Source organism: Strongylocentrotus purpuratus, unplaced genomic scaffold (genome assembly GCF_000002235.5).
Source record: "Strongylocentrotus purpuratus isolate Spur 01 unplaced genomic scaffold, Spur_5.0 spur5_contig_840, whole genome shotgun sequence".
In the NCBI taxonomy this organism is placed as follows: Eukaryota; Metazoa; Echinodermata; class Echinoidea; order Camarodonta; family Strongylocentrotidae; genus Strongylocentrotus; species Strongylocentrotus purpuratus.
Genome location: NW_022145547.1, coordinates 1,036,180 through 1,061,833, shown reverse-complemented (window position 1 = coordinate 1,061,833; position 25,654 = coordinate 1,036,180). Strand labels below are relative to the sequence as shown.

The 25,654-nt window shown below is 35.5% G+C and overlaps 2 protein-coding genes across 2 annotated transcripts; both read right to left on the bottom strand.

Annotated features, from left to right (window-relative positions):
• Nucleotides 1–605: 605 nt before the first annotated feature.
• On the bottom strand, nt 606–11,202 carry LOC115924992. Its single transcript, XM_030988093.1, has 6 exons — nt 10,733–11,202; nt 6,123–6,434; nt 3,969–4,217; nt 3,333–3,464; nt 2,721–2,876; nt 606–989 (listed from the first exon to the last, which is right to left on the bottom strand). The coding sequence occupies exons 3-6, from the start codon at nt 4,002–4,004 to the stop codon at nt 801–803; spliced, it is 513 nt and encodes a 170-aa protein (XP_030843953.1). The 5' UTR covers nt 4,005–4,217; nt 6,123–6,434; nt 10,733–11,202; the 3' UTR covers nt 606–800.
• Nucleotides 11,203–14,966: 3,764 nt separating this feature from the next.
• On the bottom strand, nt 14,967–22,882 carry LOC105436591 (receptor-type tyrosine-protein phosphatase U-like). Its single transcript, XM_030988624.1, has 8 exons — nt 22,756–22,882; nt 21,741–21,844; nt 20,641–20,851; nt 19,812–19,911; nt 19,126–19,369; nt 18,419–18,458; nt 16,267–16,375; nt 14,967–15,871 (listed from the first exon to the last, which is right to left on the bottom strand). Exons 1-8 carry the CDS (start codon nt 22,826–22,828, stop codon nt 15,589–15,591), a joined length of 1,164 nt encoding a protein of 387 aa, XP_030844484.1. The 5' UTR covers nt 22,829–22,882; the 3' UTR covers nt 14,967–15,588.
• Between the last annotated feature and the right edge of the window lie 2,772 nt (nt 22,883–25,654).

The window sequence follows — 25,654 nt, the reverse complement described above, 5'->3', positions numbered from 1 at the left end:
TACAAATGCCTATTAGTTTTACTATTAGTTTTACTATCACTATCAGTAATATCAGTAGGGGAAGTAGTAGTCGTAGTAGTATTAGAAGTAGTATTTACAAATATATATTATTTGTATTATTAATAATATTTGTTTCTCTCAAACGAGATTCATTTACACGTTATATAAAACAAACAACAAGGCGCTGATGTTTTCTGTTTCATATCTTAGCACGCCTTTATTCTTATGTTAATATATGATCCCATGTTTAATAGCTTACGTGTATCACCGTCAACGTCCCGAATGGGGGAACTTCGAACTGTAAAGAAAAGTAAACCGATAATAAAGAAGGAAACTATTAGGCATTGTATACAAATACACTCGTCCTATCATCCAATTAACACATCTTGCCGACACACGGCAGGGTTCAAATTGACCACTATGGGAAAAAACAATAAGTGTTCAAAATATGATGCTTTTAAAATATAGTTTTTAACTGGAGAGCCCGTACTTGAGAATATCATAGAAGTACTTGCAGTTCGTCTAGCAATTAATGTGCGGAAATCTTAATCTTAATACTAGATAGGAGAACTAATTGTATTGTTCAACTCAGCATACTAGACAAAAGCAGGGAATGCGTTTCAAACGATAACTAACTGCAAATCTAGCCACAAATAAGCTTAAACTAATAATCTGTTTAATCCAAAAATGCGTTTATGTGTCTTTACCTCTTGCTTTGACAAGCGCAATAAATGAATGTTGGCTCGTCAATTGTGATATGTTTATTCTGTGATAATATTGTATATTAAATAAATCAAAATTTAAAAAAAAATTACTATGAAAACTGAGAATTTGGAAAAAATAAAAATCACCTTGGCAGTTGACACCAGTCCAGCCTTCTTGACACGCAGTCCCGTCAATGCATTCTCCTGTATCCTTGGTACAGATGTTACTTGGAGAGCAGTGGCACTCTTGCAAACAATTTGCTCCATACGTCCCTGGGTTACATTCTTTAAAAAAGTCATAGGAAATGATAAAGTAATACAAGACAACGAACAACATTATAAAGTAGGCCTAATGCGCTTTTTAATCATCACAATTTCACATTGAGGAGCAGGACCAAGAACCCAATCCTACATTAATGCAATTGTTGCCTTCATATCAAATTTCGAGAATGAATTCAAACAAATCCGAAATAAATGAGTCAATGAGGTATCTAGGGTGCGTTTTGAATTCTTGGTAGATTTGTATCAGCTGGTTCGGGGTATTTTTTTCTCGATACGCTCCCACCCACAAGCGCATTAGAACGTCTTTGATAGTTCGATATATGTAGTGATAATTATAGAAAGATCGATTTCAATCATTTTTAAATAAACTCTTAAATTCGGTACAGTTTCGAATAAAGTACCTAAATATTTTTGATATGCAAGTTTCTACTTGTTATTGTAGAATAGGCTTTTTTAAAAATACCTATATAATTGAAATGGGGCCGCTTTGAAGGATTTAAATAGAATCAATAAAGTTTATAGTACATGGGTTTTAAAGCAAAGAACTTTTGTACATGTATGTTGTTTTAGTAATGCAACATTGTGCCTTTACAGAACTTGGCTAGGAAAATGCTTATGTTGAACAGATTTTTGTGGCTCCTTGCCAGAAAGTTGGATGAGGAAGCGTCATCGTTTATAATGTGGAAAATTATCAATTCAGTTTTCGTTCCTTCTTATCGAGCACATTTTTAAAGGGCTACGTGCTTGCACATTAATGGCTACTTCAAAATCTTTCTACGGAAAAGAGTCCATGGCTTTCCAGCTCTTCCTTATTTATAGAAGACAGGTACAACCATTTTGACTATACGATAAAACGTCATTTTATTTTCGCTTTTCAAAACACGGATAAAGGAATTAATATCCCTTGGAAAAGAATATAAATATTTGTTTTCAGTTTCATGATGACAGAATAATAAAAACTAAAACACTTTCACTTTCAACCCAAGCACCACTCGTTAAAAGATAACAAATCTCATGTTTCGAATGGCAGAGTATATCCCATTGTGGAATCTCTGTCCACCTCAAAGAGGTATCTAGTTCATGGTTATATGTAACCATGCTCCTTGATACACACATAACATTACTATTGAATTACATTGTTCAGGATATACTTGTGCTTATTTTAAGTTCAGGTATCCAAAAATTAAAAGCGGAACAAATTGAACCGTGCTGAAATGTCATGAAGAACACTAATTGTCATTTGAAAAGCATTTCTATGTCGACAAATACTTCTTCTTATCATATGAGATGAAAGGTCACACATGGGACATACTTTTTCAGGCTCGAGAATCGTATGGTTTAACCCTTTCATCACTACAAATATAAATATACCTTCTTCGTCACTCATGTCTTTCGTATTCAGTTTTTGCCGGGGCTAATAATTAAAGCTGCGTCAAGGTTGATTTGTTATCTTTCATCTCTTTTCTCGTTACCTTCATTTACGCAAGAGAATATAAAATATGCCAAGCGTTGAAGATTAAAAACCTCTTTCATGAAAAATAAATTCATCTGCCGGAATAGACACGTGAAGAACTGTTGAAATATAAAATAACATGCAAATGTATGAGTAATCCGTTTTTAAACGAATATGTTTTATACATTTTTCTTTTAAGATGATGTATTTTGGAGGTCTCTCGTAGTTAAAATATTCGCTTATGAATGATTCCAGAATTTGATTTACATGACTCAAATTACCTGTTGTACAATTGATTCCCATGAATCCTGCTGCACATGTGCATCCAAAGGGGTCTGGTAGGCAGAAGAGTTTACCCCGACACCCTGGATTGTGATCATCTCCTGAGGAATCACAAGAAAAGCTGCCATCCTGCCCGAACCGGTTGCTGCCCAGGACTTTGGATAAAGTGACAATAAAGGGATAAGGATACAATTGCCTTCATAATAGCGATTCAAACGAGCTTACGCAATAGATTAGTAATACGGTATCGACATTGAGTTGATTTTGATTCGCGTGATAACTATATTGAAAAGAGTTTTAGGTACTGAACGATCAAAATGTACGAAAATGCCAACGAAATAATGCTGTTTCCTTATACCAGGGTTTCATCGATTGAATTTTATTAATGAAAGCTTTGTCAATTTTATCACTATACGCATTACGTACATTATAGAGTATTGCAGATTGAACTTTATTTCAAGCATGTAATTTACATGAAATCATTGTATTTATTCACATCAACAAAATATTGAGCTTAATCCAAAACATGCAAAAAGAAATATTTAAAAAAAAAGGGGGGGGGGGTGTATTAACTAAAGGCGCAGAGGACCCAATAAAGTGTAGAAACCTACCGTGTTTACATGTTGTCCCGTTGAAACCAGGAGGACATACACACTCTCCTGAGTCTGCATCGCACTTGCCTCCATTGAGACACTCAGTACAGGTATGTTCACATTCAGATCCCCAACGATGAGCTGGGCATCCTGTTTGAAGTAAACAGTTTTAGTATTTCAAAGTGGATACAAATCCAGCATCAAACAATATCAGAAGTAAGATAACCTTTATGTCAATATGTATCGACATGCATCTCTTAAAACTGAAAGGTTAAATCACCATTTTAAAGGGCCGAGGAGTGACTACTCTTTCAAAATGTAAGGTTCATAATGTTGGATCCAGCATTTTCAAAATGTTAATCTACCATTTTGAAAAAGTGGTCACTCCTCGCACGATTACAAAAAAAGGAAAACAAATCTATAACAAACAAAAATGTCATGTTAGTATGGGAACAGCCGTGAAAATACGCTGAAATCCACAGATTTTAGATTCATTTTGGAGGGCCTTTCGCATTAATTTCACTGATATTTCGCTGAAACAATAATGTAGAATTATAAGTACTTTTGTCGCGAGTTCAACGAAATTAAAAGTGCTTCAGAATAAGATAATATCTAGGGTAAGATACATGTACGGATAGTGAGCTGTCAACTTACTGACGACATGAAGAAGGAATATTGCATTTTCTGCATCCCATCGTCTTCCAGTAAAACACTTATATACCCCAGCTTGGTTTAGCTGCACGTTCTCCAAAGTTAGGCTCTGCTTTCTACTACTGTCAGGTATCCTCATATCATCATTAAACCGCCACCGGAGGTCATCTTCCGTTACGTTGGTGACAACAGCGATTGTAACAGTTTCTCCGACATGGACAGTCAATGTTGTCTGTTCAGGCAGGATTGTTGCTGCAAAGTAAATGGTTTATTATATGCAAGAAAAACAATGTTCATGCAGTGCAGAAGCAGCTTTGGGGAAAAATTTGTTCTGTAAAAGTGATATATTGTATAGACTGTATAATCTGTATAGGCGTACCAGTTTGTAAGGACATGAATGGTGTTCTTTTTTTTCCAATCATAAGCACATTTACGCTTGATTTTTAGGACTGGAAGTAGGCGTATATAAATCATCAAATTCAAAAATCAAAATGGGGTATTCTTTTGAATGTATGTACAGGCTTACAAGATATATTTTGACCATTATCTGAGTCAATCATTATATTGAAGGTGTCATGGTTTAGTAGTAAAGTAACTGAAGTACATGGTACAGATTCGAATCCCTGTGACGGCAAGACTTTCGTTTGTCAAGACATTAACCTACATTAGCCACTCTCCCCACAATGAACTAAATGGGTACCCGGTTGAAATAAATAATAATAATAATAATAATAATAATAATAATAATAATAATAATAATAATAATAATAATAATACTAATAATAATAAAGAAATATGATTGCAGGCCCTTGGGAAGAACGATATTAAAATTGACGAGGCTACCTGAAGACAAGGTAAACAATATTGTTATATTACATCAGGTCAGGAAATGAGTTTTAAAAAATGCTCAAAAATGCATGTCGTGTCCAAATTTTCGGCGTTTAATCAGTGCTCTATCACTTCCACAATTGTGAAAATGTTTTTTCGATCCGTTGATTTATTTTTCAGTGTCCTCCTACAATATCAAGTAGATATTTTTCCTTACAAATTACAAGAAACAGGACAGTGTGAATACATAATATTGCTATTACCCTCATTTCATTTTTAAAAGTTCAAAGATCTTCTTAAAATTAATCTCAGTTAGGGGGAATATGTTTTCCTTCTAGAATGGAGCTATTTGTATGTTTTTCCTCCCTTAAATTATTAAGGAACGTCCAGAGGTCAATAATATGGTCCCTGAGTTTACCATCTACAAAAATTCAACACAAAATGGTGGGTGCCATATGGCTGTGCATGCTGTTATATTTTCCAAGAAACGGAAGTAAGGTACAATCATTATACATCAGTCACACCAACGAGACCGTATACGAACAACTACACCACTTTAATCCCCGGAAGAAGTACCCCCCCACCCCAAGGACAACAACCCCCGATAATAATTGCCCCCTGAAAAATTTAGACAACTAGACATTGTGATAATTTTTATTTACCTCTTATAAAATCACTTCCTCCACCACTCCTTTCATTTAAGAGAAATATGACCTAATTTTTGCAAATATGTTTCACGGATGACAATTTCAAATATTCTTAACTTTCCTATTTCTAATTGGATTTTGCTCAAAGTATTACTAACCTGTTTCTCTGTTTGTTTCTGCTTTTTGTAAAAACCAACTTCTTATCAGGATGGAATTCCCCTTTAATGAACAGAGGGTAATTGTCCTCGGGTGGTTGTCCTTGGTTGTGGTTTACTTTAGGGGTGGTTGTCCTTCGAGGGTAATTGCCCTAGGGGTAATATTCCAGGAGGTAATTGTTCTTGGGGGGGGGGGGGGGTAATTGTCATTGGGGGTAATGGTCCCGTTGGCGATTGGCCGGGGGTAATTGTCCAAGGTAATTGTCCTCGGGGGTGGCTGTCCTTGGTTGTCCTTGATTGTCCTTGGTTGTGGTTCACCTGAGGGGTGGTTGTCCTTCGGGGGGTAATTTTCCGGATGTAATTTTCATTTGGGGGCGTAATTGTGCAGTTGGTAATTAGCCGGGGTGATTGTCCAGGGGTTAATTGTCCTAGAACCCTAACGAGACCGATACAAGACCAACTACAGACCCGGTTGGTTTGGAGTTGGTTTTAAACACTCTCGATTTGTACCCAATATTTGTACTCACCGTTATGCATCAAGACAACAGTTGAAGTATTACGCGTGGTTCCTTCATATTCGAAAGCTACGTAGAATGCTCCTATTGCATAGGTTTGATTAGACTGTTCGAAGATAAACTTTCTTATACGTTGACTTTCATTTTTGTTGTCGATATGGTTCGGGAGTTTAGTATCAAATGTACGAACAATTCGGCCAAACGAGATATTGTCTATGATGCTTGCATCTTTCTGTCCCAGGTAGGCGCTGATATATTGATCACGTGTGTCGGGAGGATCCAGGAGGGGGTGATTGGTCACTAATGTCAGGTCTACGATGTATCCTAGAAAAACATAATAAATGATAAATTTAATAGCATGCACATCTCAGTAGACTACATAAACCAGAATTTGTTATTATTATTATTATTGTTTCTTTATTGCAACCAAAACTTGAGGTTGAATTTCAAATAAAAATGCAAATACAAAAAGATATATAACAATTGTACAAATAATGCACACAGTCAGAGAAACAATCAAATCTAATAAAGTAAGCTCATGAGTACAATATTTAATAATTATTGTATATAACATCATAAATTATAAGGGCATGTGTGTTTCAAAATTGAGCAGTTTATAATGAAATTTATATTAATAATGGATTTAAAAAAGAAAACATTACACAGATACTAATACTAATCGTATATTACTGTTACAGAAAAAAGCAATTCGAGTTTGTACCGATGCAGGTTTATATCGCGACCACACTGACCCTTTATTTGCCACATTAAAAACTCTAAAAATAAGTGATATACACTACATGCAAAAATCTCTGTTCATGTTTCGGCTCAAATCCGGCAATCTTCCCCCATTACTAGTCATGTTATTCCAACATAATTTTAATTTTCATTCCTACCCAACCAGGCATTCCAATGACTATCACCTATTTAACGCCAAAACAGCCTTAGCTCAAAACTCAATTAGACATTATGGCCCTCATACCTGGAATGCACTACCCCCTGGAATAAAAACGATGAATACAATGCTATCCTTTAAAAGAGCGGTGAAAAAGTTTCGTATTGCTCATTATCTTTAAATCCACCAACAAAATAAATTCTACTCGTTACCCCATCGTTACAAAACTCGATAATTTTCTGTACTGTTTACTTTTTTTGCTTCCTTTCATTGAAACGTTGATTATAACCTTCCATGACCTGGTATGAATCAACGTATGAATAAAGAGTGGCCTACTTGGGATACTGAATAAACACTGTCTTCTATACAAACATTTCAAGGCTCCGACTCGCAGGCCCAGGTTTAAAACCAGCTGGCTGATCTTACTTTCACATTCTTACTGTCCGAACCTAGCGAGTCTTCTCATTCTATTGTATCCCAAGTTGGCCACTTAGTATTAAAATTTGCATTTTCTTTTCTTTTTTAAAATCTTTATATATCAATTTGAAATCTAACTACCTGTGAATATTGATGTGCATCCCCTTTTTTTTCTCTTCTTTTTTCTGTCTTTTCCCCCTTTTACCAATATTTTGTTCCTCCATATTTGTATTATTATGTATCCTTTGAGGGTAGTCATACTATCAAGCTTTGCTTATTTTGTCAACCCTCCTGTTTGATGTTCTCGATTAGTAACACCCAGCCTTACTTTATTCTACATATATTCTTTTGTCATGTGTAAATTTGCAATATTTGTTTGTTATATATTTGTAAAAATGCAAAAGAAAAAGAAAATCAAACAGAAATAAATAAATCTAATCAAATCAAAATCAAATCAGATTCAGAACCGAGTTGTGAGAGAGGGTGCCGTGTATCGCCTGCTGTTGAGAGACAGGAGGACGTAAACTCACGTTCATAACATAGCAACAAAACACCCTTCCAGCTCTCAACAGACGATATGTCATGTAATAATAATAATAATAATAATAATAATAACATATTTATAAAGCGCATAATAAACTGAAGTTTCTATATGCGCTGTACAAGCATGAATGACGAGAAATGTAAATCCCATTGATATTAAAATAAGCAATTAACAAACTGAGCCTAGATATGGATGAATTCGGATCCGTTCTACAGGTAATAAAGAGAAAACTGGAAGAAATATTTGAATATTCAGTGAGGACAAAGAGTGTAAATTTGAATCTCAATTTATGTAATTCATGCAAGTATGATAAGAATGATGAAATAAAAACTTCATGAGACTGATTTAAAACAAATTTATCCCTAGTACAATTTATATCATAACATAGAATGAAAACCAACAGTACTTCCGGTCCTGAATGAGGGGAGACATCTTAAACAGCTTTCGCCATAGGGCCTAAGCTAAAAAATGTGAAGTTACATAGAAGCTAGCCTAAATCTTTCATTGAAATGCTCACTGAAAGATGCGTTAACCTACAATGGATGTCTAACACTTTACTACATTAATATTCAAGACACCCCCCCTAACAAAAAATACAACAATAGAATGGCTCATACGTGACTTATTTATATTTCATCGATATTTGATATTCCTTTTATCTCTAGATACTCCAATTGGCAATAATTTCTCTACATTTACAAGTTTTCCCCAGAGCTTTTTTGTTTTGCTGTAACTCTCAAATGTCTATTTTCGTTTTGTCAACGTGGTGAATGAACCATTTTCGATATATATTCCCATATGTATTCAAATGTAAACTCATTTTCCCGACAATGAGCAATTTAATTCACCCTTTTAGCTGTTGCTATGCAGACTTTGCGCTTTACTTCTTTAGCGTGTAGGTCGGACATACATTATGGCTCGCCCCAATTATAATAACAATATAAAAAGCACAGCTACTATATAAATATACTCTACTGCACAGTGATGAAAACAAAAATCCTAAAACCAATACTTTACAAACAATACACAAATCTATTAAAAAGCTTTCAGAAAACAATTGCGTCTTCAACAAAAACTCTGAGATAGCAACAGATAAGTCTGTTTGTATGTCTAGTGTTGGGTTATTCCAAAGCTGTGGAGCGGTGGAACTGAAGGCGCAATCTCCAAGAGATTGTCGTTGTGTGAGGTAGCCTTAGAACGCAGCTTGTCCTGTGTATTTCGTTAGTTATGTGCACATGGATGTGATTTAAAAGATAATAATGTAGACAAATAATTTGGGGCTTGACCATTCAATGCTTTGTAAACAACAAAAAGTGTATTAATTGCACTTCTACGCCTTTTGGGCAACCAATGTAACCTTTTCAAAATATGTTTCCCGTCGGGAAAAAAGAGAAAAGGGGGAAGGGAAAATAGAGAGGGAAAGGGAAAGAAAAGAAAAGAAAAACAGAAAAGGAAAGGAAAAAAAGGAAAAGAAAGGAAAAGAAGGAAAGAAAGGAAAGAGAAGAGAAGAAAGAAAGAGAAAAAAAAAAAGAGGAGGGGGAGGAAAAGAAAGAAAAGAAAGAAAAGGAGAAAAACGAAACAAAAGAATCGGGGGATGAAAGAGAGGAGAGAGAGGAGGAGGTAAGAGCCTGAGAGAGGAGGTGTTGTTCAGTGGAGTCGTCTCGTCGAGGGAGCACGGAAGACACGCATAAATATGTTGCTGTGTCGGTATTCTTGCTCGATTCTCGTGTAATATATCAATGCAAAAGTTTGAAGTCGGTGGGATGTATAATGTCGGTCGGCCGACAAGTTTTTTTTCCCTACGAACAGTGACGCTTTATCCGCTGTGACGACTTCGAGAGAGACTACAACTAGAATACTAGTTTTTCTCGAAGTTTCACTTTCCTGTAACATCGGCTAAAGAAATCAGAGTTTTAAAATTTTCGGGGAAACTAAATTCAAAGAAGGATTACGAGTCGAGAACGGTACAACGAATCGTCTTTTTTCCCTAATATTTATTGATACGCCAAAGCTTTCGCGCGGAAGGGGGAACTGAATTCAGACAAGGATTCGAGTCGAGAACAGTATACAACGAATCGTCTGCATTCTCTCATAATCGGACAAATAAATTCCGACAATTAGGGTTAAGAGTCGAGAACGGCACTAAATATCGTCTTCTTTCTAAAATAATTTAATGAAACGTAAATGCTTAAGCGCTCCGCGCGGGAGACCCTTCGCCCACAACCAAGATTTAATTTTGTTTAAATATAGTGACCTATGCCGGTATCACAAATAAGTTATCAAATTAAGCTCATCTGACCGTAATTAAATGCCCAAAACTCCCAAGCTTATGTGGGCTCGCTACGCTCTACGCGATCATAAATAATGTATATTCATCGAATTGTCAAACAGTTAAAATGTACTCAAAAATTCAGATATTTCTTTTCAAAAGATGACTTTCACGTCCTTAAATTGTACAATATGCAAACATCACTTTGGTTCAAGCTTTGACTTTTGAGCTTTTAACAGTCAAAAGGATTCAAACTTATTAATTCTCTCCTTTTGTCACACTCAGTATAAAGTAACGTTACGCAAAAATATCGGGATTAGTATTATGTAATATGTATAGACTTGTATTGACTTTTAAAAGAGGAATTTTTAATATATTTTCCCTTATTTTTACAGAATATCTAGTTTCTCTCATTCAAGTATACCTTTTGATTAAATGGAGGTTATTTACATGGTAAATCTATTCGTTAAGATAATAAATGGTGAATATTTACTTACCATTACTCGTAACAACCATGTAGAACAATACAAGCATGAGTCCAGAAAAAGAATTGCTCCAACACAGTAAGGATGCCATCATACACTAGCGAAAACACTGAAGACACTGCTTGAAATTGTCAATCTAGGAAGCATCAACGAGGCAAGATGAAATTGTCTAGGTCATTTTCAGGAGTAGTGTTTCCTTGTTCACAAACTTTAGTCTTAAATTTAATTTATCATGGATTTTATTTATTGTCACTCATAAAATGGGTTTTTTCCAATAAGAAATTATGCAACAAGAAGAGAGTTTCGGCTGGGCTAAATTTGGCACCACTGGTGATTTTTGTTCGTATTTCTCTCCTAGTGAAGACAAAATACCAAATTTAAGTCAAATTTATACCTTAGCTGGTCGTCCTAGACAGAAGGAAAACTTTCTGCAAACTACTTCAATCTTTGACAACAGCCCTTGCCAAGACTTGAGAGCACAAAGTTTCCTCCTTGTCTCACAATTTAAATTCAGGTATGTTCTGATTTCCTTGTGTTGGAAATCCGTCTATCGGGGTCCCGGAAATCTTTTAAAGCATATACTTATAGCGACCTGGTAATTACGCTAATGCGATTCAAACTACGTCATATATCGAGCCAGCTATGTATGGAACAGCCAATAGCGTGCTGCGATAGATTTTGTCTGATCCCCGCTTTACAGCTAGAAAATTTGCCTCATCTAAAGGGGAAAATACCACTACACTGCCGGATATCAAGGCGGAACCTTACAGAAACTGGATGTTTATATTGAAAATATTTGTTCTCCTTATAATAATTTAGCTTGTAAAAGGAACGCAAGAAATGATTCCATTGGTTATTTATTTTCCTTCTTCTCCTTTTTCATGCCTTTTTAAAACTGCCGTCTTAGCGTTGGTATATTTTGATATGTAATAGGCCCACTTAATGTGTGAGCATATGTGGGCCGGTATATGTGGGCCGTGTGTGCGGGAGCGTGTGTGGGTTGGTGTGTAGGTGGGTGGTTGTGTATGTGTGTGGGTGGGTGTGTGCGTTGATGATTGTGTGTGTGTATGTGTGTGTACATTTGAGACGAGGATTATATGAATAGTGTATTTGATTCACTTCACTTACATTGTTCGAACCAAAGCATTCATTGATTATAATATACTTCTGCAAAGATTGCCCCCAAATGTGTTTGAAGACAAATATTGATAAAAGAATACATAATTTGGGTTTTCTGTTGTACGCGGAAAACTTGAATTGTGTTTCTTTCATAAATATTTGTATGATAGTATCACTACATATGTAAGATAGTCAGTGAGGCATTGTCCGTAAACACTGCGTGTAATAGGCATGTTACTTCCCTCTCTCAGTCACTCCATTCTGTCTTCAAACATGCAAGTTGAGGGCGCCATACACTTCAAGCTGTAACCTTTACTATATATATATATATATATATATATATATATATATATATATATAGTTGTCTGGGGTAGTTGTGCTGGGGATAGTCGTCCTAGAGGGTGTTTGCCGTATGGGGTAGTTGTCCTAGGGGTTAGTTGACTGGGGTGGTTATCCGGGGGTGGATGTAGTAAAAATAATTCATAATAATAATTCATAATAATTACTTTTACAGGGGGGCCTGCACCCTACAAGCTCTGCTTTTTTTGTCGGCCCCCTTCCCTTTCAACTGCATGTTTAATTGTTTGACGTATTGTATTGTGCAAATTGATTTACAGGTATATGTATAATATACATATACCTATTATTTATATGTGAATATGTTTAAACGTACTATCATTGTAAATATGAACAGTTGAAAGAGGAAAAATAATTGAATTGAATTGATGTCCAGTGGGTAGGTGTCCGGATACGACATTTTAGATATCGTCTGGGGCATCGTCGTGAAATCTTCTACACCATGCACCTGGAATTGCATCTTCATATGTTTGGAAATAATCCACAAAACCTTAATTATGATATGCTGGATTTCATGTCTAAATATTTCATATAAAAAATATTTCACTGTTTTAAATAAAATGGTATTAAATATGTGTTCATAAGTCTTAATGAATAATTCCCCGAGTAATAATTAAATAGTTACAATGAGAACGATGGTTGGGATCCCCCCAAAAGAATGACAAATCTTTTTTTTAGCATAATGGGGGAATTTAGGTGAATTTTTTGTAATCATCTTCTCCTGATTAATGCATTTTTAAATGTAATAATTGTTACCGCGAAGTAATCTGGCTTGTATCTAACTGGCTGTGCTAACAGTCTGCCACATGTTAAACTGCTTTAATAATCAGACGTATTAATTTTGTTGAGAACCGTTCAAAAGTGCCAAATGACGAGCTGAAACAAAATAACTTGATTTGCTTTTGTATTCTTTATTGTTTTTACTTCTTTGATGTTTACATATGTGCGTTCTATATTTTTATTTATCAGTATTCATATTTAATATGTGCCTAAACATCTCCTGCTCATATGGTAATATATGCATGTTGAATTGGATTGCATTATCTTACTCTGTTAATTAACTTCTAATTCTACTATATAATGATTCGCTAAACATCCACCCTCATATAACATAATGCTTTCACGTTAATTTCATGGTGCATAGTCTTGGTCTATATTTACAACTTTTATTTTCATATTTCATCGTTCACATCCCAACACATTATCATTGACCTATTCATCAACTTAAATTCCACTGTTTAGTAGACGTGGAGGTAGCAGTCGTAGTAGTAGTAGTAGTAGTAGTAGTAGAAAGTAGAAGTAGTAATAGTAGTAGTAGTAGTAGAAGTAGTAGTAGTAGTAGTTGTTTCAGCGAAACATGAAAGTTATATGTTTTTTCCAAGATTTTTGCAAGATACCGTATTGACCCTGACCTACTTCTAGGGTCAAGTAAGTGTATACGTTGCAGAGCACATTTTTCCACGGATGTGGTCTGACATATCATTTCAGATGCTTATTTAGAGGCCAGAATTCCAGGTTTAGGAAAATGGCAACGGTATTTCAGAGTCGCTAGCAATTTCCGCAAAACAAGTGAGTAAAGCTTGGATAAGATATTATAAAGTGTATGATAATGAATTGGTGGAAATTAATGATTATTTGGTGTCACATTCGAGTACGAAGATGTGTTAGTAATGTGCATGTTAATGTGTATAGGAGTGTACAGCGTAATGTGTACGTTTACATTGAAAGTATGTGCGGTATTTAGTTAGTGTTTAATTCACACATTTATAAAGAGGGATTTTGTGCTTTTTAAATCACCGACTTATAATGACATTAGTCAGAGGTTGATTTAAGGTTGTTTTAGTTGACAAATTATAAATATTGGTATTGACATATGAAATAAGTGTCGGATAAATCAGAGTTATGAAAGAAAAAGACTGAATTACAGTCAGGTTTTTTGGAATTTATAATGAAAGTTCAATGAGTCTAAATAAGAAAGACAAGTTTGACATACTTTGAGTAAGATGGGATTTATTTATTAAGCATATATTTAAAGGTAGTCTTGACTAGGAATTTATCTAGGCTGGGGACCTTGGTTACTCGGGTGTTTATGAAAGCAGTATTTCTGTCAAGATATGTTATTTTGACATAGAGTTTAATGGGGGTTTAGGCCTTTTAGAGAGTTTTTGGATATAGAGTCAAGACTTTTAATGAATGCTATTTAAGGCTTTTGATTATACATTACCGGATAAATGCATACTGATTTAGTTCAGTACATTTTATGTGTTATAGACATGTATATTGAGGATGCTTTATTTTATTCTACTTTCAGGTTGAATAAAATAGCTCAACTGGCATATCGTTGACTTCATATACAACCAAGCGGAAACCTAGTCCTGTCTTCATTTTTTGAGCGTACCAGTAGTAGTACTAGTAATTATATTAATAATAACTGATAATTTATTTATAATATCCACAAATGTGGAAATAATGCTTAGCACATTTCACGTGTACTTTATTGTGCATAGGCCTAGTCTATATCTGTATTCACATCTTATATTTCATATTTCATCGTTAACATCCTAACACATTATCTTTGAACTATTAATCAACTTGAATTCCACTGCTTCGTAGAAGTAGTAGAAGTGGAAGTAGTAATAATAAAATTCATAGTAATAATGATAACGATAACAATAATAATAATGTTTATGATAATTATAATAATGATAATAATATTAATGTTGATAATAACAACTATAATAATAATAATTGATAATTTATTCTTTATTGTTCATCGATGCTGTAATAATGCTTTCCACCAGCAACGACAGGCATTAACACAAGTAATCAATAGAATGCCTAAGTGGTGACCATTGGTGCCCCACGGTACCCTTTTTCATATTTTAAATGAGATAATCACCTGTCAGTGACCATACAGGGAGGTCTAATCCCTCCTGGCCAAACTAGAGTAGATAGGCTTTAAAGAAACTAATCGCATACCTTTACTTTCATGTAGGGTGGTACCCAAGGTGTGCAACTATTTTTACCCAAATTCGTCAGACCTGTGCGAATCATTATTATTTTAAAAGGTTGTATTCCAACTGATCCCCGATATTAACAGATTTGGGAGTAAGGCGAGTAGAGATGGTGAATGAAAACGAAGCCATGATACTTTTTGACAGCTTTTCGTCATGGTATTCCATTTGGATACTTAAGAGGAGACGCCACAGTCCATCAGCACAGTTTTTCTTTCAGTTATTAAGATTAAATTTGATATTTCACGATAAGTGATAAAGCATGGTTTCATCTTCACGAAATTATAGAGACATACACATATATTTGTAATATATTTCTCCTTAAAATTATAAAACTTTTTTTCATTTCATTTTGATGGACTTTATTCATCTCGTGTATCAATTCTTCTTCAGCACGTTGACATAGTCTCTGTTCATGGCGTCAGTTACATCTTCGTATATAGCTTCTTGATCAGGTTTCTTGAGATCTTGGTAGGTATGAGGGTCAGCAAGATTCTGGTAGCTCTGCGCATCGGTATTAACACCTTGGTAGGTGTGGCTGTCAGTGTGCAGGTCTTGATAGGTATGAACGTCTGTCTTTGACGGATCAAATACAGGGTTCTGATACTGCGGAGACGAATCGGACTCTTTTCCTTTAGACTTAGTAGTGGCTGATTTATCGCTGTAAGTTAATATGAAAACAAAGATATAAATCGCATTAAGGAAATACATAATCAAAACAATAATTATGTCCCAATAAATAGGTATACATAAACATGTAAACATGACAATTGGCATGTGGGAATCGGTATGGTACCTTTAAAAGACTTATTATTTACATACGTCCTTCAACTGGATGCCATGGTATTAAGAAAGCGTTATGCTTTATAATATTTACATTGAAAATCTTCTTCTTTTTTTTTAAAGAAATTAAATTACTATACAGATCCACTCAAAAATACAATCATAATTCATCTTGTTGTTTCATGACCATACGGTTTTAGCATCTTGTATGGAGCAGTACGATGCGGATGGACTGATGCGAGGGGCAGGTTAAGAAAAAGGTATCTCTCTAACCTTCTTCGCTTGTAAAAGATGATGATGAGAATTATAACGATAACAATCACAAAAATAGCACCAACAGCGCTTCCTACGACAGTTGCTATGGAACCTGAAGGAACTCCAGCTGAATTTGATGTTGATGGAGAAGAGACAGTAGGTGAAGAGGATGGTGTGGGAACAAGGATGGTAGTGAAAAGAAATGACAGGAGTTAAAAGTCACGAAGATAGCATCAGAGTTAATAGATAAATACTTAATAAATCAGATACTAGATTAGAAATACCGAGGTAGTATCAGAGTTGATATATATAAATGATAAGTAAATCAGATACACATGTACTAGCAGCATAATTATGATCATAATTGATTGTAATGGCATGCGAAAAGACCAGCCCCAGTAGTTAGCTTACTATCACAGCTAGACATTCACGATTCACGTATTGACATTTGTGTGGGTGTGCTCGTGTGTTTGTGTGTGTACGATTATTGTTCAATGAATGGAAAAGTGAGGTCAAGACGAACAAATTATCAAATTAAATGATAAAAATAATGATAATAATAATAGTAATATAATAGTAATAAAAATTTAGTAATAATATCGATTATCAAGGAGCACTAAAACCACAATCTTAACCAAAATTATGCTCTATATATACATGTAAATGTTGATATAGTTCTACTAACGCGGACATCCAATGTTTCCGAAACCAAAACCTTTGTTTTTAGATTCGAAATATGCAACGATTTCGATAATTCAATACATTTGTCCATTATTGTGAGCATACCTCAAACAGGAATTGCAATTTCGATGTTCAGCAATGGTAACTCTCAATGTACTTGGAAAAAGTATCTGCCGTTCATGTTTAAAATCTTACAGTGACACCATATTGTCAAAACCATGGCAGTAATGAGTCGCGTTCTGACTCATGAACGCGTAAACAAAGGTCATTAAGAATGTGGTCTAGAATCCAGCATTGCGACATCTTCATTCTCATGTATATATTAACATATTATAAGATTACATTTTATAAAGCACCTTTTCATTAGATACAAAGCGCATAAAAAAAGAAATACTGACTAACAAACAAAAAGAGAGAACATTACCGTACGAAGCTTACATTAATTACAAACAGAGAGGAATATTAAAACGAATAAGAACAGATGTAATTCCAGACACCTCTTGAAAGCTGTGAGAGTAGGGCAATTTTTTAGTACAGGTGGTAAGTTCGGGGTTTAGGGGGCAATGATAACGGGAAAAAACCTATCATCTATCTGTTTACTGGTTCGAGGGACGGTGAGTGTTGCACTACTGGCTGATGATGTATTATACATGGATGTGTGCGAATGGAGTAGATCACCTCGGTATGATGCGGTCTGATTAGTGATACACTTGTAAGTGAGAGTTAAGGTGTTATATTATGATACGATTATTAACGCGGAGCCAGTGAAGATCAGTGATGAGAGGGAAGATATGGACACATTTTTTGTTTACAATGAATGAGAGGGTTCCCCCACACACAAAGTGCAATGAGTGGGGAGTAGAGGTGTACGACACTGAATCAGAGGGCAGAGGGGTCTGGGAAGAAAGTCAAAGTGTTGAATGATAAAAAAAACCTAGCAAATATTAGTACTTGTAAGAGGTAATTCGCAAACAAGTGTACTTTAAACCCCTTGAGAACCCTTGAGAGAAACTGAAAAAACTATATCTTATATTGGGGCGCGAAATTTGGGGGTCTGAAGGAACATACGCGATGAGCAAAAAAGAAACTTTCGCATTTAAAACCTAGTATAGGTATATAAGTATTGATATTCATAACTTAGTCAGACCTTGCATGCAAAATTGATGCAAAATCAGGAATCTTGGGCAAAAGTCATTAACTTCGAGAAATCTGCTCAATAAATTTTGACTGCATTTACCACTTTGATTCCCGATCGTAGAGAACCATTTGTTTTGGTACTAATTAACAATGATTGCTTACATATTCGTAGTAAGTTAAGCCGCATTGATATTGAACATATTGAAGAGGTTGGTTTGATCTCAAAAGAAGTTACAAGTACAAGCAATGGGAATGTACCATGTCTCTTTAAACGTAGGACAATCGGGACAATTTCCATTCAAACGCAAAAGCGATTTCAAGTGCAAGACTCTCGTAAAATAGGCCATCCTACCTGTTTGTACTTCAGACGGATCTCCGAACAGAGTGGATTTCTAAATAAAAGGTAAACAAGGAATATGAAAAACATTTTTACTGAAATGAAATGTTGATGTATTTATCCAGTAGCAGTTTTAATGAAGTTTAGTCGAACCTTTTCTATACTAGGGAAGCGCATAACATGTGTTAATGCCTCTGCGATATACATACAATGGCCATATCCTGCACTTCCAAGTGACTTTGGGTAATAACAGGTACCAAGTACTGAAGTAGTTAGACCACTTTCTTCGGAGTTCATAACGGCGGTTAAGTTTTTAAAAATGGTATAGGCCTATCTGTAATGGTCCATCAAGTTGTGTAGCACGAATCATTACAAAATACTGAAATTCTCTAAAAGGCTAACCCATAACACTTGAATTCTTTGATCCATAATGTGTTATTGTGTTTTTCCCCCACGGAACTGTCCTCTAAATAATACCACACGTTGCGTTTTTCTGATAGGGCTTGTATCTAAAAGGAGCTATATTAGACAATGATAACAATTTCAGATACACCCGACGAAAACACTTATTCTTAAGCCACTCATTATTGTCCCTTATAACCGATATTTGCACCTAAATATTACTTCCACAATATAATTATGCCACGAAACCGTAGGCTCTTACATCGTGTAGGCAGACCGTCAGTCCCTTTGGACATACATATCCACCGTTAATATCTTACCTTTCCTCCAACATTGCTCTCAACACCTGTTCGAATATCATATATCGCTTTGTCTTTGAGGGGTGCATTGTGGTAATGTCCATAAGTCTCGTTATCCCCTATAGTTAGCTCTATCGGAAGATCATCTTTGCTGATGTTAGCTGCTATGTATGAGGAGGGATTCTCGGCATAGGATCCATACGCTGCCTGTTGACGTCGGCGCCTTGCTAACGGATGTCTCTCTTCAACAGCAACAAGTATGTGCCTGAGAGTTTAAAGAGATATTTGTCATGATTATACCCTCTATCACTATCCTTAATTTTAATAATCATCATTTTATTCTAAAGCAAGGACGAGGAAAACCTAAATTTATGTAGGCCCTTGTCAGCCCTTGTGTAAATAATGTTGATGCCACAGCTTGTATACATCATTACATGACTAGCAGACTTTCTTTAAAATCATATTACTTCTTGAAGTAAAGTAGCCTTCACAATTAATAAATTAATGCTTTCAAGAATTAATATAACAAAAGCTTGTTCATTAATAAAGTTATGAGAGGTTTTATATTACTGTTTATAAGCTCTGGTCTATATATATATATATATACACATAAACAAGATACAAAGATTTATATAATTTAAGGTCGACAAACATCGTTTGGAATATGTAGCTGGCGAACGCCAGACACGGCTAGCAAGAATACTTACGTTATATATGGAGATTCAAGCACATCACTAAACTGAATGGTAGGCGAACCGTCAGGGGAAGATACTATCACTGGTGGGTTGGGCTTTGGAAGCTCGTCAGCTATGGCACATTACAAAAAAGAGATGTCAACATCAAACTTAAACCTCATTGAGCAATTACCTTTATCCAATATTGAAATTAGAAATATCCTCAGAGACTAGTAATTAATTCTAAGTATCAGTTTTCCGCTGCTGTACACGTCGGTTATAAACCTGTAGTCTGGTAGAAATAAAAGCTGGATGGTGATGGTATTCTCTTGTTTCTTATTCGAAAAGAAAAGTAGAGGACGGTTGCACTAAAGTCCTCATATTTACCACGTGGGACCTGGGCTTATTGTCCCTGATGTAATTCGAACCCTGTCATCTTGATTTATAATGAATAGTGTAAGCAGTGTTTTTTTTTATAAAGCTATAGGAGGTGTCAATGGTTAAACATGGGGGCCTTTAGTCAGCGTTGAACACCAATAAAACTAATGTTAACATGCATGCAAAACAATTTTAGTTTAACGGGTTTGTCCTATTGTCGTCATCTTTATTGTCAAGATGGATGGAGAATCATATTCCCCTTGTTATTTTATTATCATGTTAATTTGTAATCGTATGTAGTCTTTACTGCAAATTTGACACTACCCTCTCACAATATTATAACCCCTATTAAATTATCTTTATTTTATTCACTTATTTATTTCATCAAATATGTATTTATTTATTCTTCTCCCCCCCCCCCTTTTTTTTTGGGGGGGGGTTCTTTTTTAACAATTTCCAAATTTATACATATTTCTTCCAATACCTGCAGGAGGTTCCGTAAATTCTTCAACATGCTGACTAGACTCTCCCTCCCCTTTGCTAGTGGACGCTACCACGTAGACCTCATAGAGTGTAGCTGGCTCCAGATCATCAAGTTCAAAGCTCAAAGAGGCTCCCGCTACCTTTTCAATCGTAAATGAATCTCCTGGCTGGAATGATCTGTCGTATGGCTTTCCTTTTACTTTGTAGGCCAGCTAGAGAGAGAGAGAGAAAGAGAGAGAGAGAGAAAGGTTAGAGAGAGAGAGAGAGAGAGAAAGAGATAACGCAATTGTGGATAATACCATCGTCTACTAATGTGTATTAAGGTCACCTTGTGGATATTTGCAATTTGACCCGGAAACAACTGAAAAAGTCTTTGTCCGTTCATTTTTAAAAGATCGGTAAAATGCATCTGCATACATTTTTTTTTTGGGGGGGGAGGGGCGTTCAAACGATTCTTTATTAATGAGACTTGAATATCAAACTGCTAACCTGCACTGTGAAGCTTATTTGACTCATCGAAACAAATCTTGGTTGAACAAACTCCACAACTGTACCTATACTTCAGCATAAATTATGATTAAGTGATTCCGAAATGATTCAGAAATAAATTTATTTAAAAAATGCGTTTCTTTTTCATAAAATGGATTAACTATATTTGTATATCAAAATATCAGTCCTATTCAAGTACTCAGATGAAACCTAGTCACCTAGTCTAACCGAAGATACTGGAAACCTCAACTTAGAAAAAAATATTACCTGATATAGAAGAGAACTCCAAAGAGAAGGTTAGAAAAAGGATTACAGTTCGGATACACTTTTGTATTGTATTGTATTTATTAACATTTATTTCCTTCTCAACAGCACAATATAAAACACAATGTATATATACATGATATATGTAACAATTATTTATACAGTAAATAATTCAGATACGAAAGGAGACGAAAACTCGGAAAGCATAGCTTGAGTTGGGAACGCCCATAATAAATTAACACAGTTACCGAAAGAACATTATAGATATTATTAAGAAAATTACATTGTATATAAAAGAACACTTAAAGCATTACGAGAACTTTCCTTGAAATTAAGTATTGAAGTTACCGTATGGGAGATGATTTTTCCACGGGGGTACCTCGGCTCCTTCCAGGTGATCAGTAAAGATTTTGATCTGCTGGAAACAGTCAACGCCTGAGGCTCACTAGGAACTGTAAAGCAGGAAATAAGATCAATACAAACAAGTGCAATACAAGTCAATATTTGTGTACGATTGTATCATTTAGATTTCGAACCTAAAACAAAACGATCATACAGTTAACTACTTTTTTTCTCTATGCATTGGTTTGCGTTGTATTTGTGCAGAGAATTTCAGTGTTTTAACATCTACTGTAGATTCGTTTTATTTAAATTGAAGGTTAAATTGTAGAGGTGTTGTGGATAAGTCACCCGAATGCAAATCACAAGGTACGGGGTTCAAGTCCCGCCGCAGCACTAATGTCCTTTGGCAAGACATTGATCTACATTTATCACTCTCCACCAAGGTGTAAATGGGTACCTGATAGGCTTGCGCGCTAGTTACTTTGGTAGCTCGGCTACGACCAGGATAATATGTGTAAAGCGCCATGAGCGTCAAAACCTTACGGATACCGGCGCTATATAAATAACCATATTGTTATTAATTATTAAGATAAGATCTGGCTGAAGGATTTTCAATACGGTTCTCCAAATTTATGTCTACATCTGTGTAATTATTCCCTCCCTTACTCAACTAAAACTGTTTGTCTAAAGTGATATTTTTTTGTGCAATAAGCCTTATATTCCTGAACATATACTCAACCGAATATATCCTTCCGAACACTTCAATGGCGTTCTTACATAATCTAAAGATGAATTCTACATAGCCAAAACGATATACGGTATTGAAATTGCCCTTGAGTTGATTTCTTAAAAGTCTCTGCGATTGTGTTCTATGAACATGTGATGTTTTTATAGCCTATATTTCCCTGTGTCTGAACGTTTCTTTCTTTCTTTCCCTTTCTGAATGGGGATGAGTATTTTTCTACAATAATTATTTTGATCTACATGTGACATTATAGAAATGAGAAGATAAATATCGTACTTCCTTCCGATGTCATCCTCACAACAGGTGGGTCCGGGCTTGGGTCACCAACACCCCGAATGGTCTCCGCCATGACCTGTAAAGTGAAAGAAAAACATTGTGATATAAAAGGGAGATGAAGAGCGGGAAAGTACTAATATAGAGAAGAACAAAGTTATGAACCTCCTGACATTGTTTTCTATTTCATCAGAAATAATATAGGTACCAAGATGGTGTAAAAAAAAAAAAACTCCTCACCATACATAAATATTTTGTTTACATTAGAAAAATCAGGAAACCCACAGAGTGCTTCTCCTTGTTTTGTCCCTCGTCATCCTTTGAATGTCATCCCTTAAAGCCCATCTGTACTAGTTTACAGGAAGGATTAGACCCCCCCCCCCCCTGCATACAAGGTCACTGGACAGGTGGTTATCTCATCAACTCAGCTCTCAATTAACATAAGAAAAAGAGGATCATGGGGGACCCATGGTCACAGATTATGCATTGTTTGTTATATAGAGGGCCGCGCACGAGTAGCTATAAGTAGTACAGTGAGACTTTAAGTTCTATATGAGCTATCATACAACAAACACATCGTAGAGTCTTATATCTTTAAGTTCTCTTCGCAAAACGCAGGATTGAGGAAGCCATATCTGAAGATATTGCCGACAGAAACTCTCTGTACGGATGGATACTATTTTAAACCATAGGTCCGTTATCACAATATTAAGAAAAGGTATTTTATATCCTATTATCAAGATACAGAATCCCTTTAGAAAACGACTTAAGGGATCACGCTTGCCTGAACGGAATAATTCATGTCCGGCTGGAGATGGAGAATAATTGTGGAAAACCTGTAGTTAATGTCAGAGCAACGCCCGTCCCGACACGAGATGCTGACGTTTCTGGGCGTGGAACTATTATCATCCGTCTCCCAGTAGAGAATGTAGTAACCTATTATCCTGCCTAGAGGAGGGTTCGGTGACATCCATTCTACTGTGATACTTTCCAGGTCAGAAGATGGCAGATTTACTCCGATTGGTTGATCTGGGCCTGTAATATACACATAATGGAGACAAGTCGTAGGATTATTATGGTCGAAATAACTGAATGGTCTATCACACATTGGAAGTAGTATAAAATAATATCATGTTTCGTTTTCTGTCGGTTAGTCTGAATTAAAAGATCCTCATAGTGAACCTGTTGACTGGCAATGGTGGCGGAAGATAGATTTCAACAAGCAATGTTAACAATTTAGATGATTTTTACATTGACTGTGATTTCGAAAGAAGCAAAAAAGTAATAATACTATCTTATTGTACTCGCACTTGGCAACACGCACACTCAGAATCAATAACCCACTATGGACAGCAGTCAATAAGGGTCTTGGGTGCAAGAAATCTAGAATTCACGATAACTCCATTACGTCTTATTTTATGACTGGTAATGAATACTTAATTAGGGATCCATTTATTAAAAAGGGAAACTTCTCTATGCTCTTTTTATTTTCGTTTAAGGAGTGGATGAAAAAAGAATGAAAAATGTAACAACAAAACAAATTAAGGAATTGTACCAGTACATCTTCTCATAATATTAGTTCCTGTAGATTTTCACAACTTTGAGTACAACATAATTGTTATCAGAGTTATATTTCTGGTTATATAGATACACGGTTAACATTGTTAACGAACAGCTATATTTGAAAAGATATAATTTTCGTCCTTAACGCTGTTTTGTCTTCTTCATCGTTATCAAAACAGAACTAAAAGACATGCATTTTGTGACCTACTTGCTTCATCTGTCTGTGCCCAAATCGCAGGACCATACTCCCCTGCTAGTTCATAATTCCAAGCCCTGATCCTAATGCTGTAATTTGAATAGGGGATGAGGCCAAATATCTCGTGCTCAGGTCCCGACACATTACCATGATAAACCACGTTTCCTGGAAATGAACAACAGGAATAATAAAATTAATAAAAATGGCTTCTCATAAAGTGCTCTTTTGACGCTCATGGCCTTAAGACATTATTACCCTGCTTATAGCCGAGCCGCCAAAGTAGCTATCGCGTAAGCATATCAGGTATTCATTTACAATTGAGTGGAGAGTGCAAATGCAACGTCTTGCTAAAGTACATTAGTCCCGTATTGTGATTTGAACCCCATACCTTGTGGTCTACAGTCCGGAGACTTATTCATTAGACTACAAAACCTTTACAAAACATCATGCGTAAATTTTACTTGGGAGTATTAAGCTAGCATATCGGAAACAAAGCTAGACTAATTGTTTGTTTAAGGAAATTTCGAAATGAGGCCGCGGAATGGAACAATGGACACCATTAATTTAAAATTTATTGCGCAGATTTGTCTACATGTATGATTAATGGACTAAATTAAAAGAATGATCATGATGCAAGACCATATTGAATACTACATCTTATTTGCCTTTGCCGGTCGTGATCACTTGATCAATGTTTGAACCTAAGTCAATTTTTTTCTAACTCTTTTTATCCACACATCACTGACAAATACACCCTCTAGCTTACAGCAACACTTAAGTACTGACCATAATTCATCATTAATCGAGATTCTGCCTTCAGAATATCCTAAAAGTATCCACACAAAAACGGCGGGCATAATTACTTCAGGGTTTAAAATCGCAAAAGATTAGTCCGCAAAATGACCTATCCGCTCATGTTGAATGATTATACTGAGTTAGACAATACCTCCTGTGCATTAAATAAAAATAGTATGATTATTATTATTATTATTTCCAAAAATAATTGCAAAAAAACTACATTGGTTGGCGCTTAGAATAAACAAAAATATTTATCTATTCGGTGTTATCCAGTGTTATTCGTCGAATCTATCAATTTCATCTACCAGAGAAAAAAAATCAGGTCAGTTTTTGCAAAGAAACATG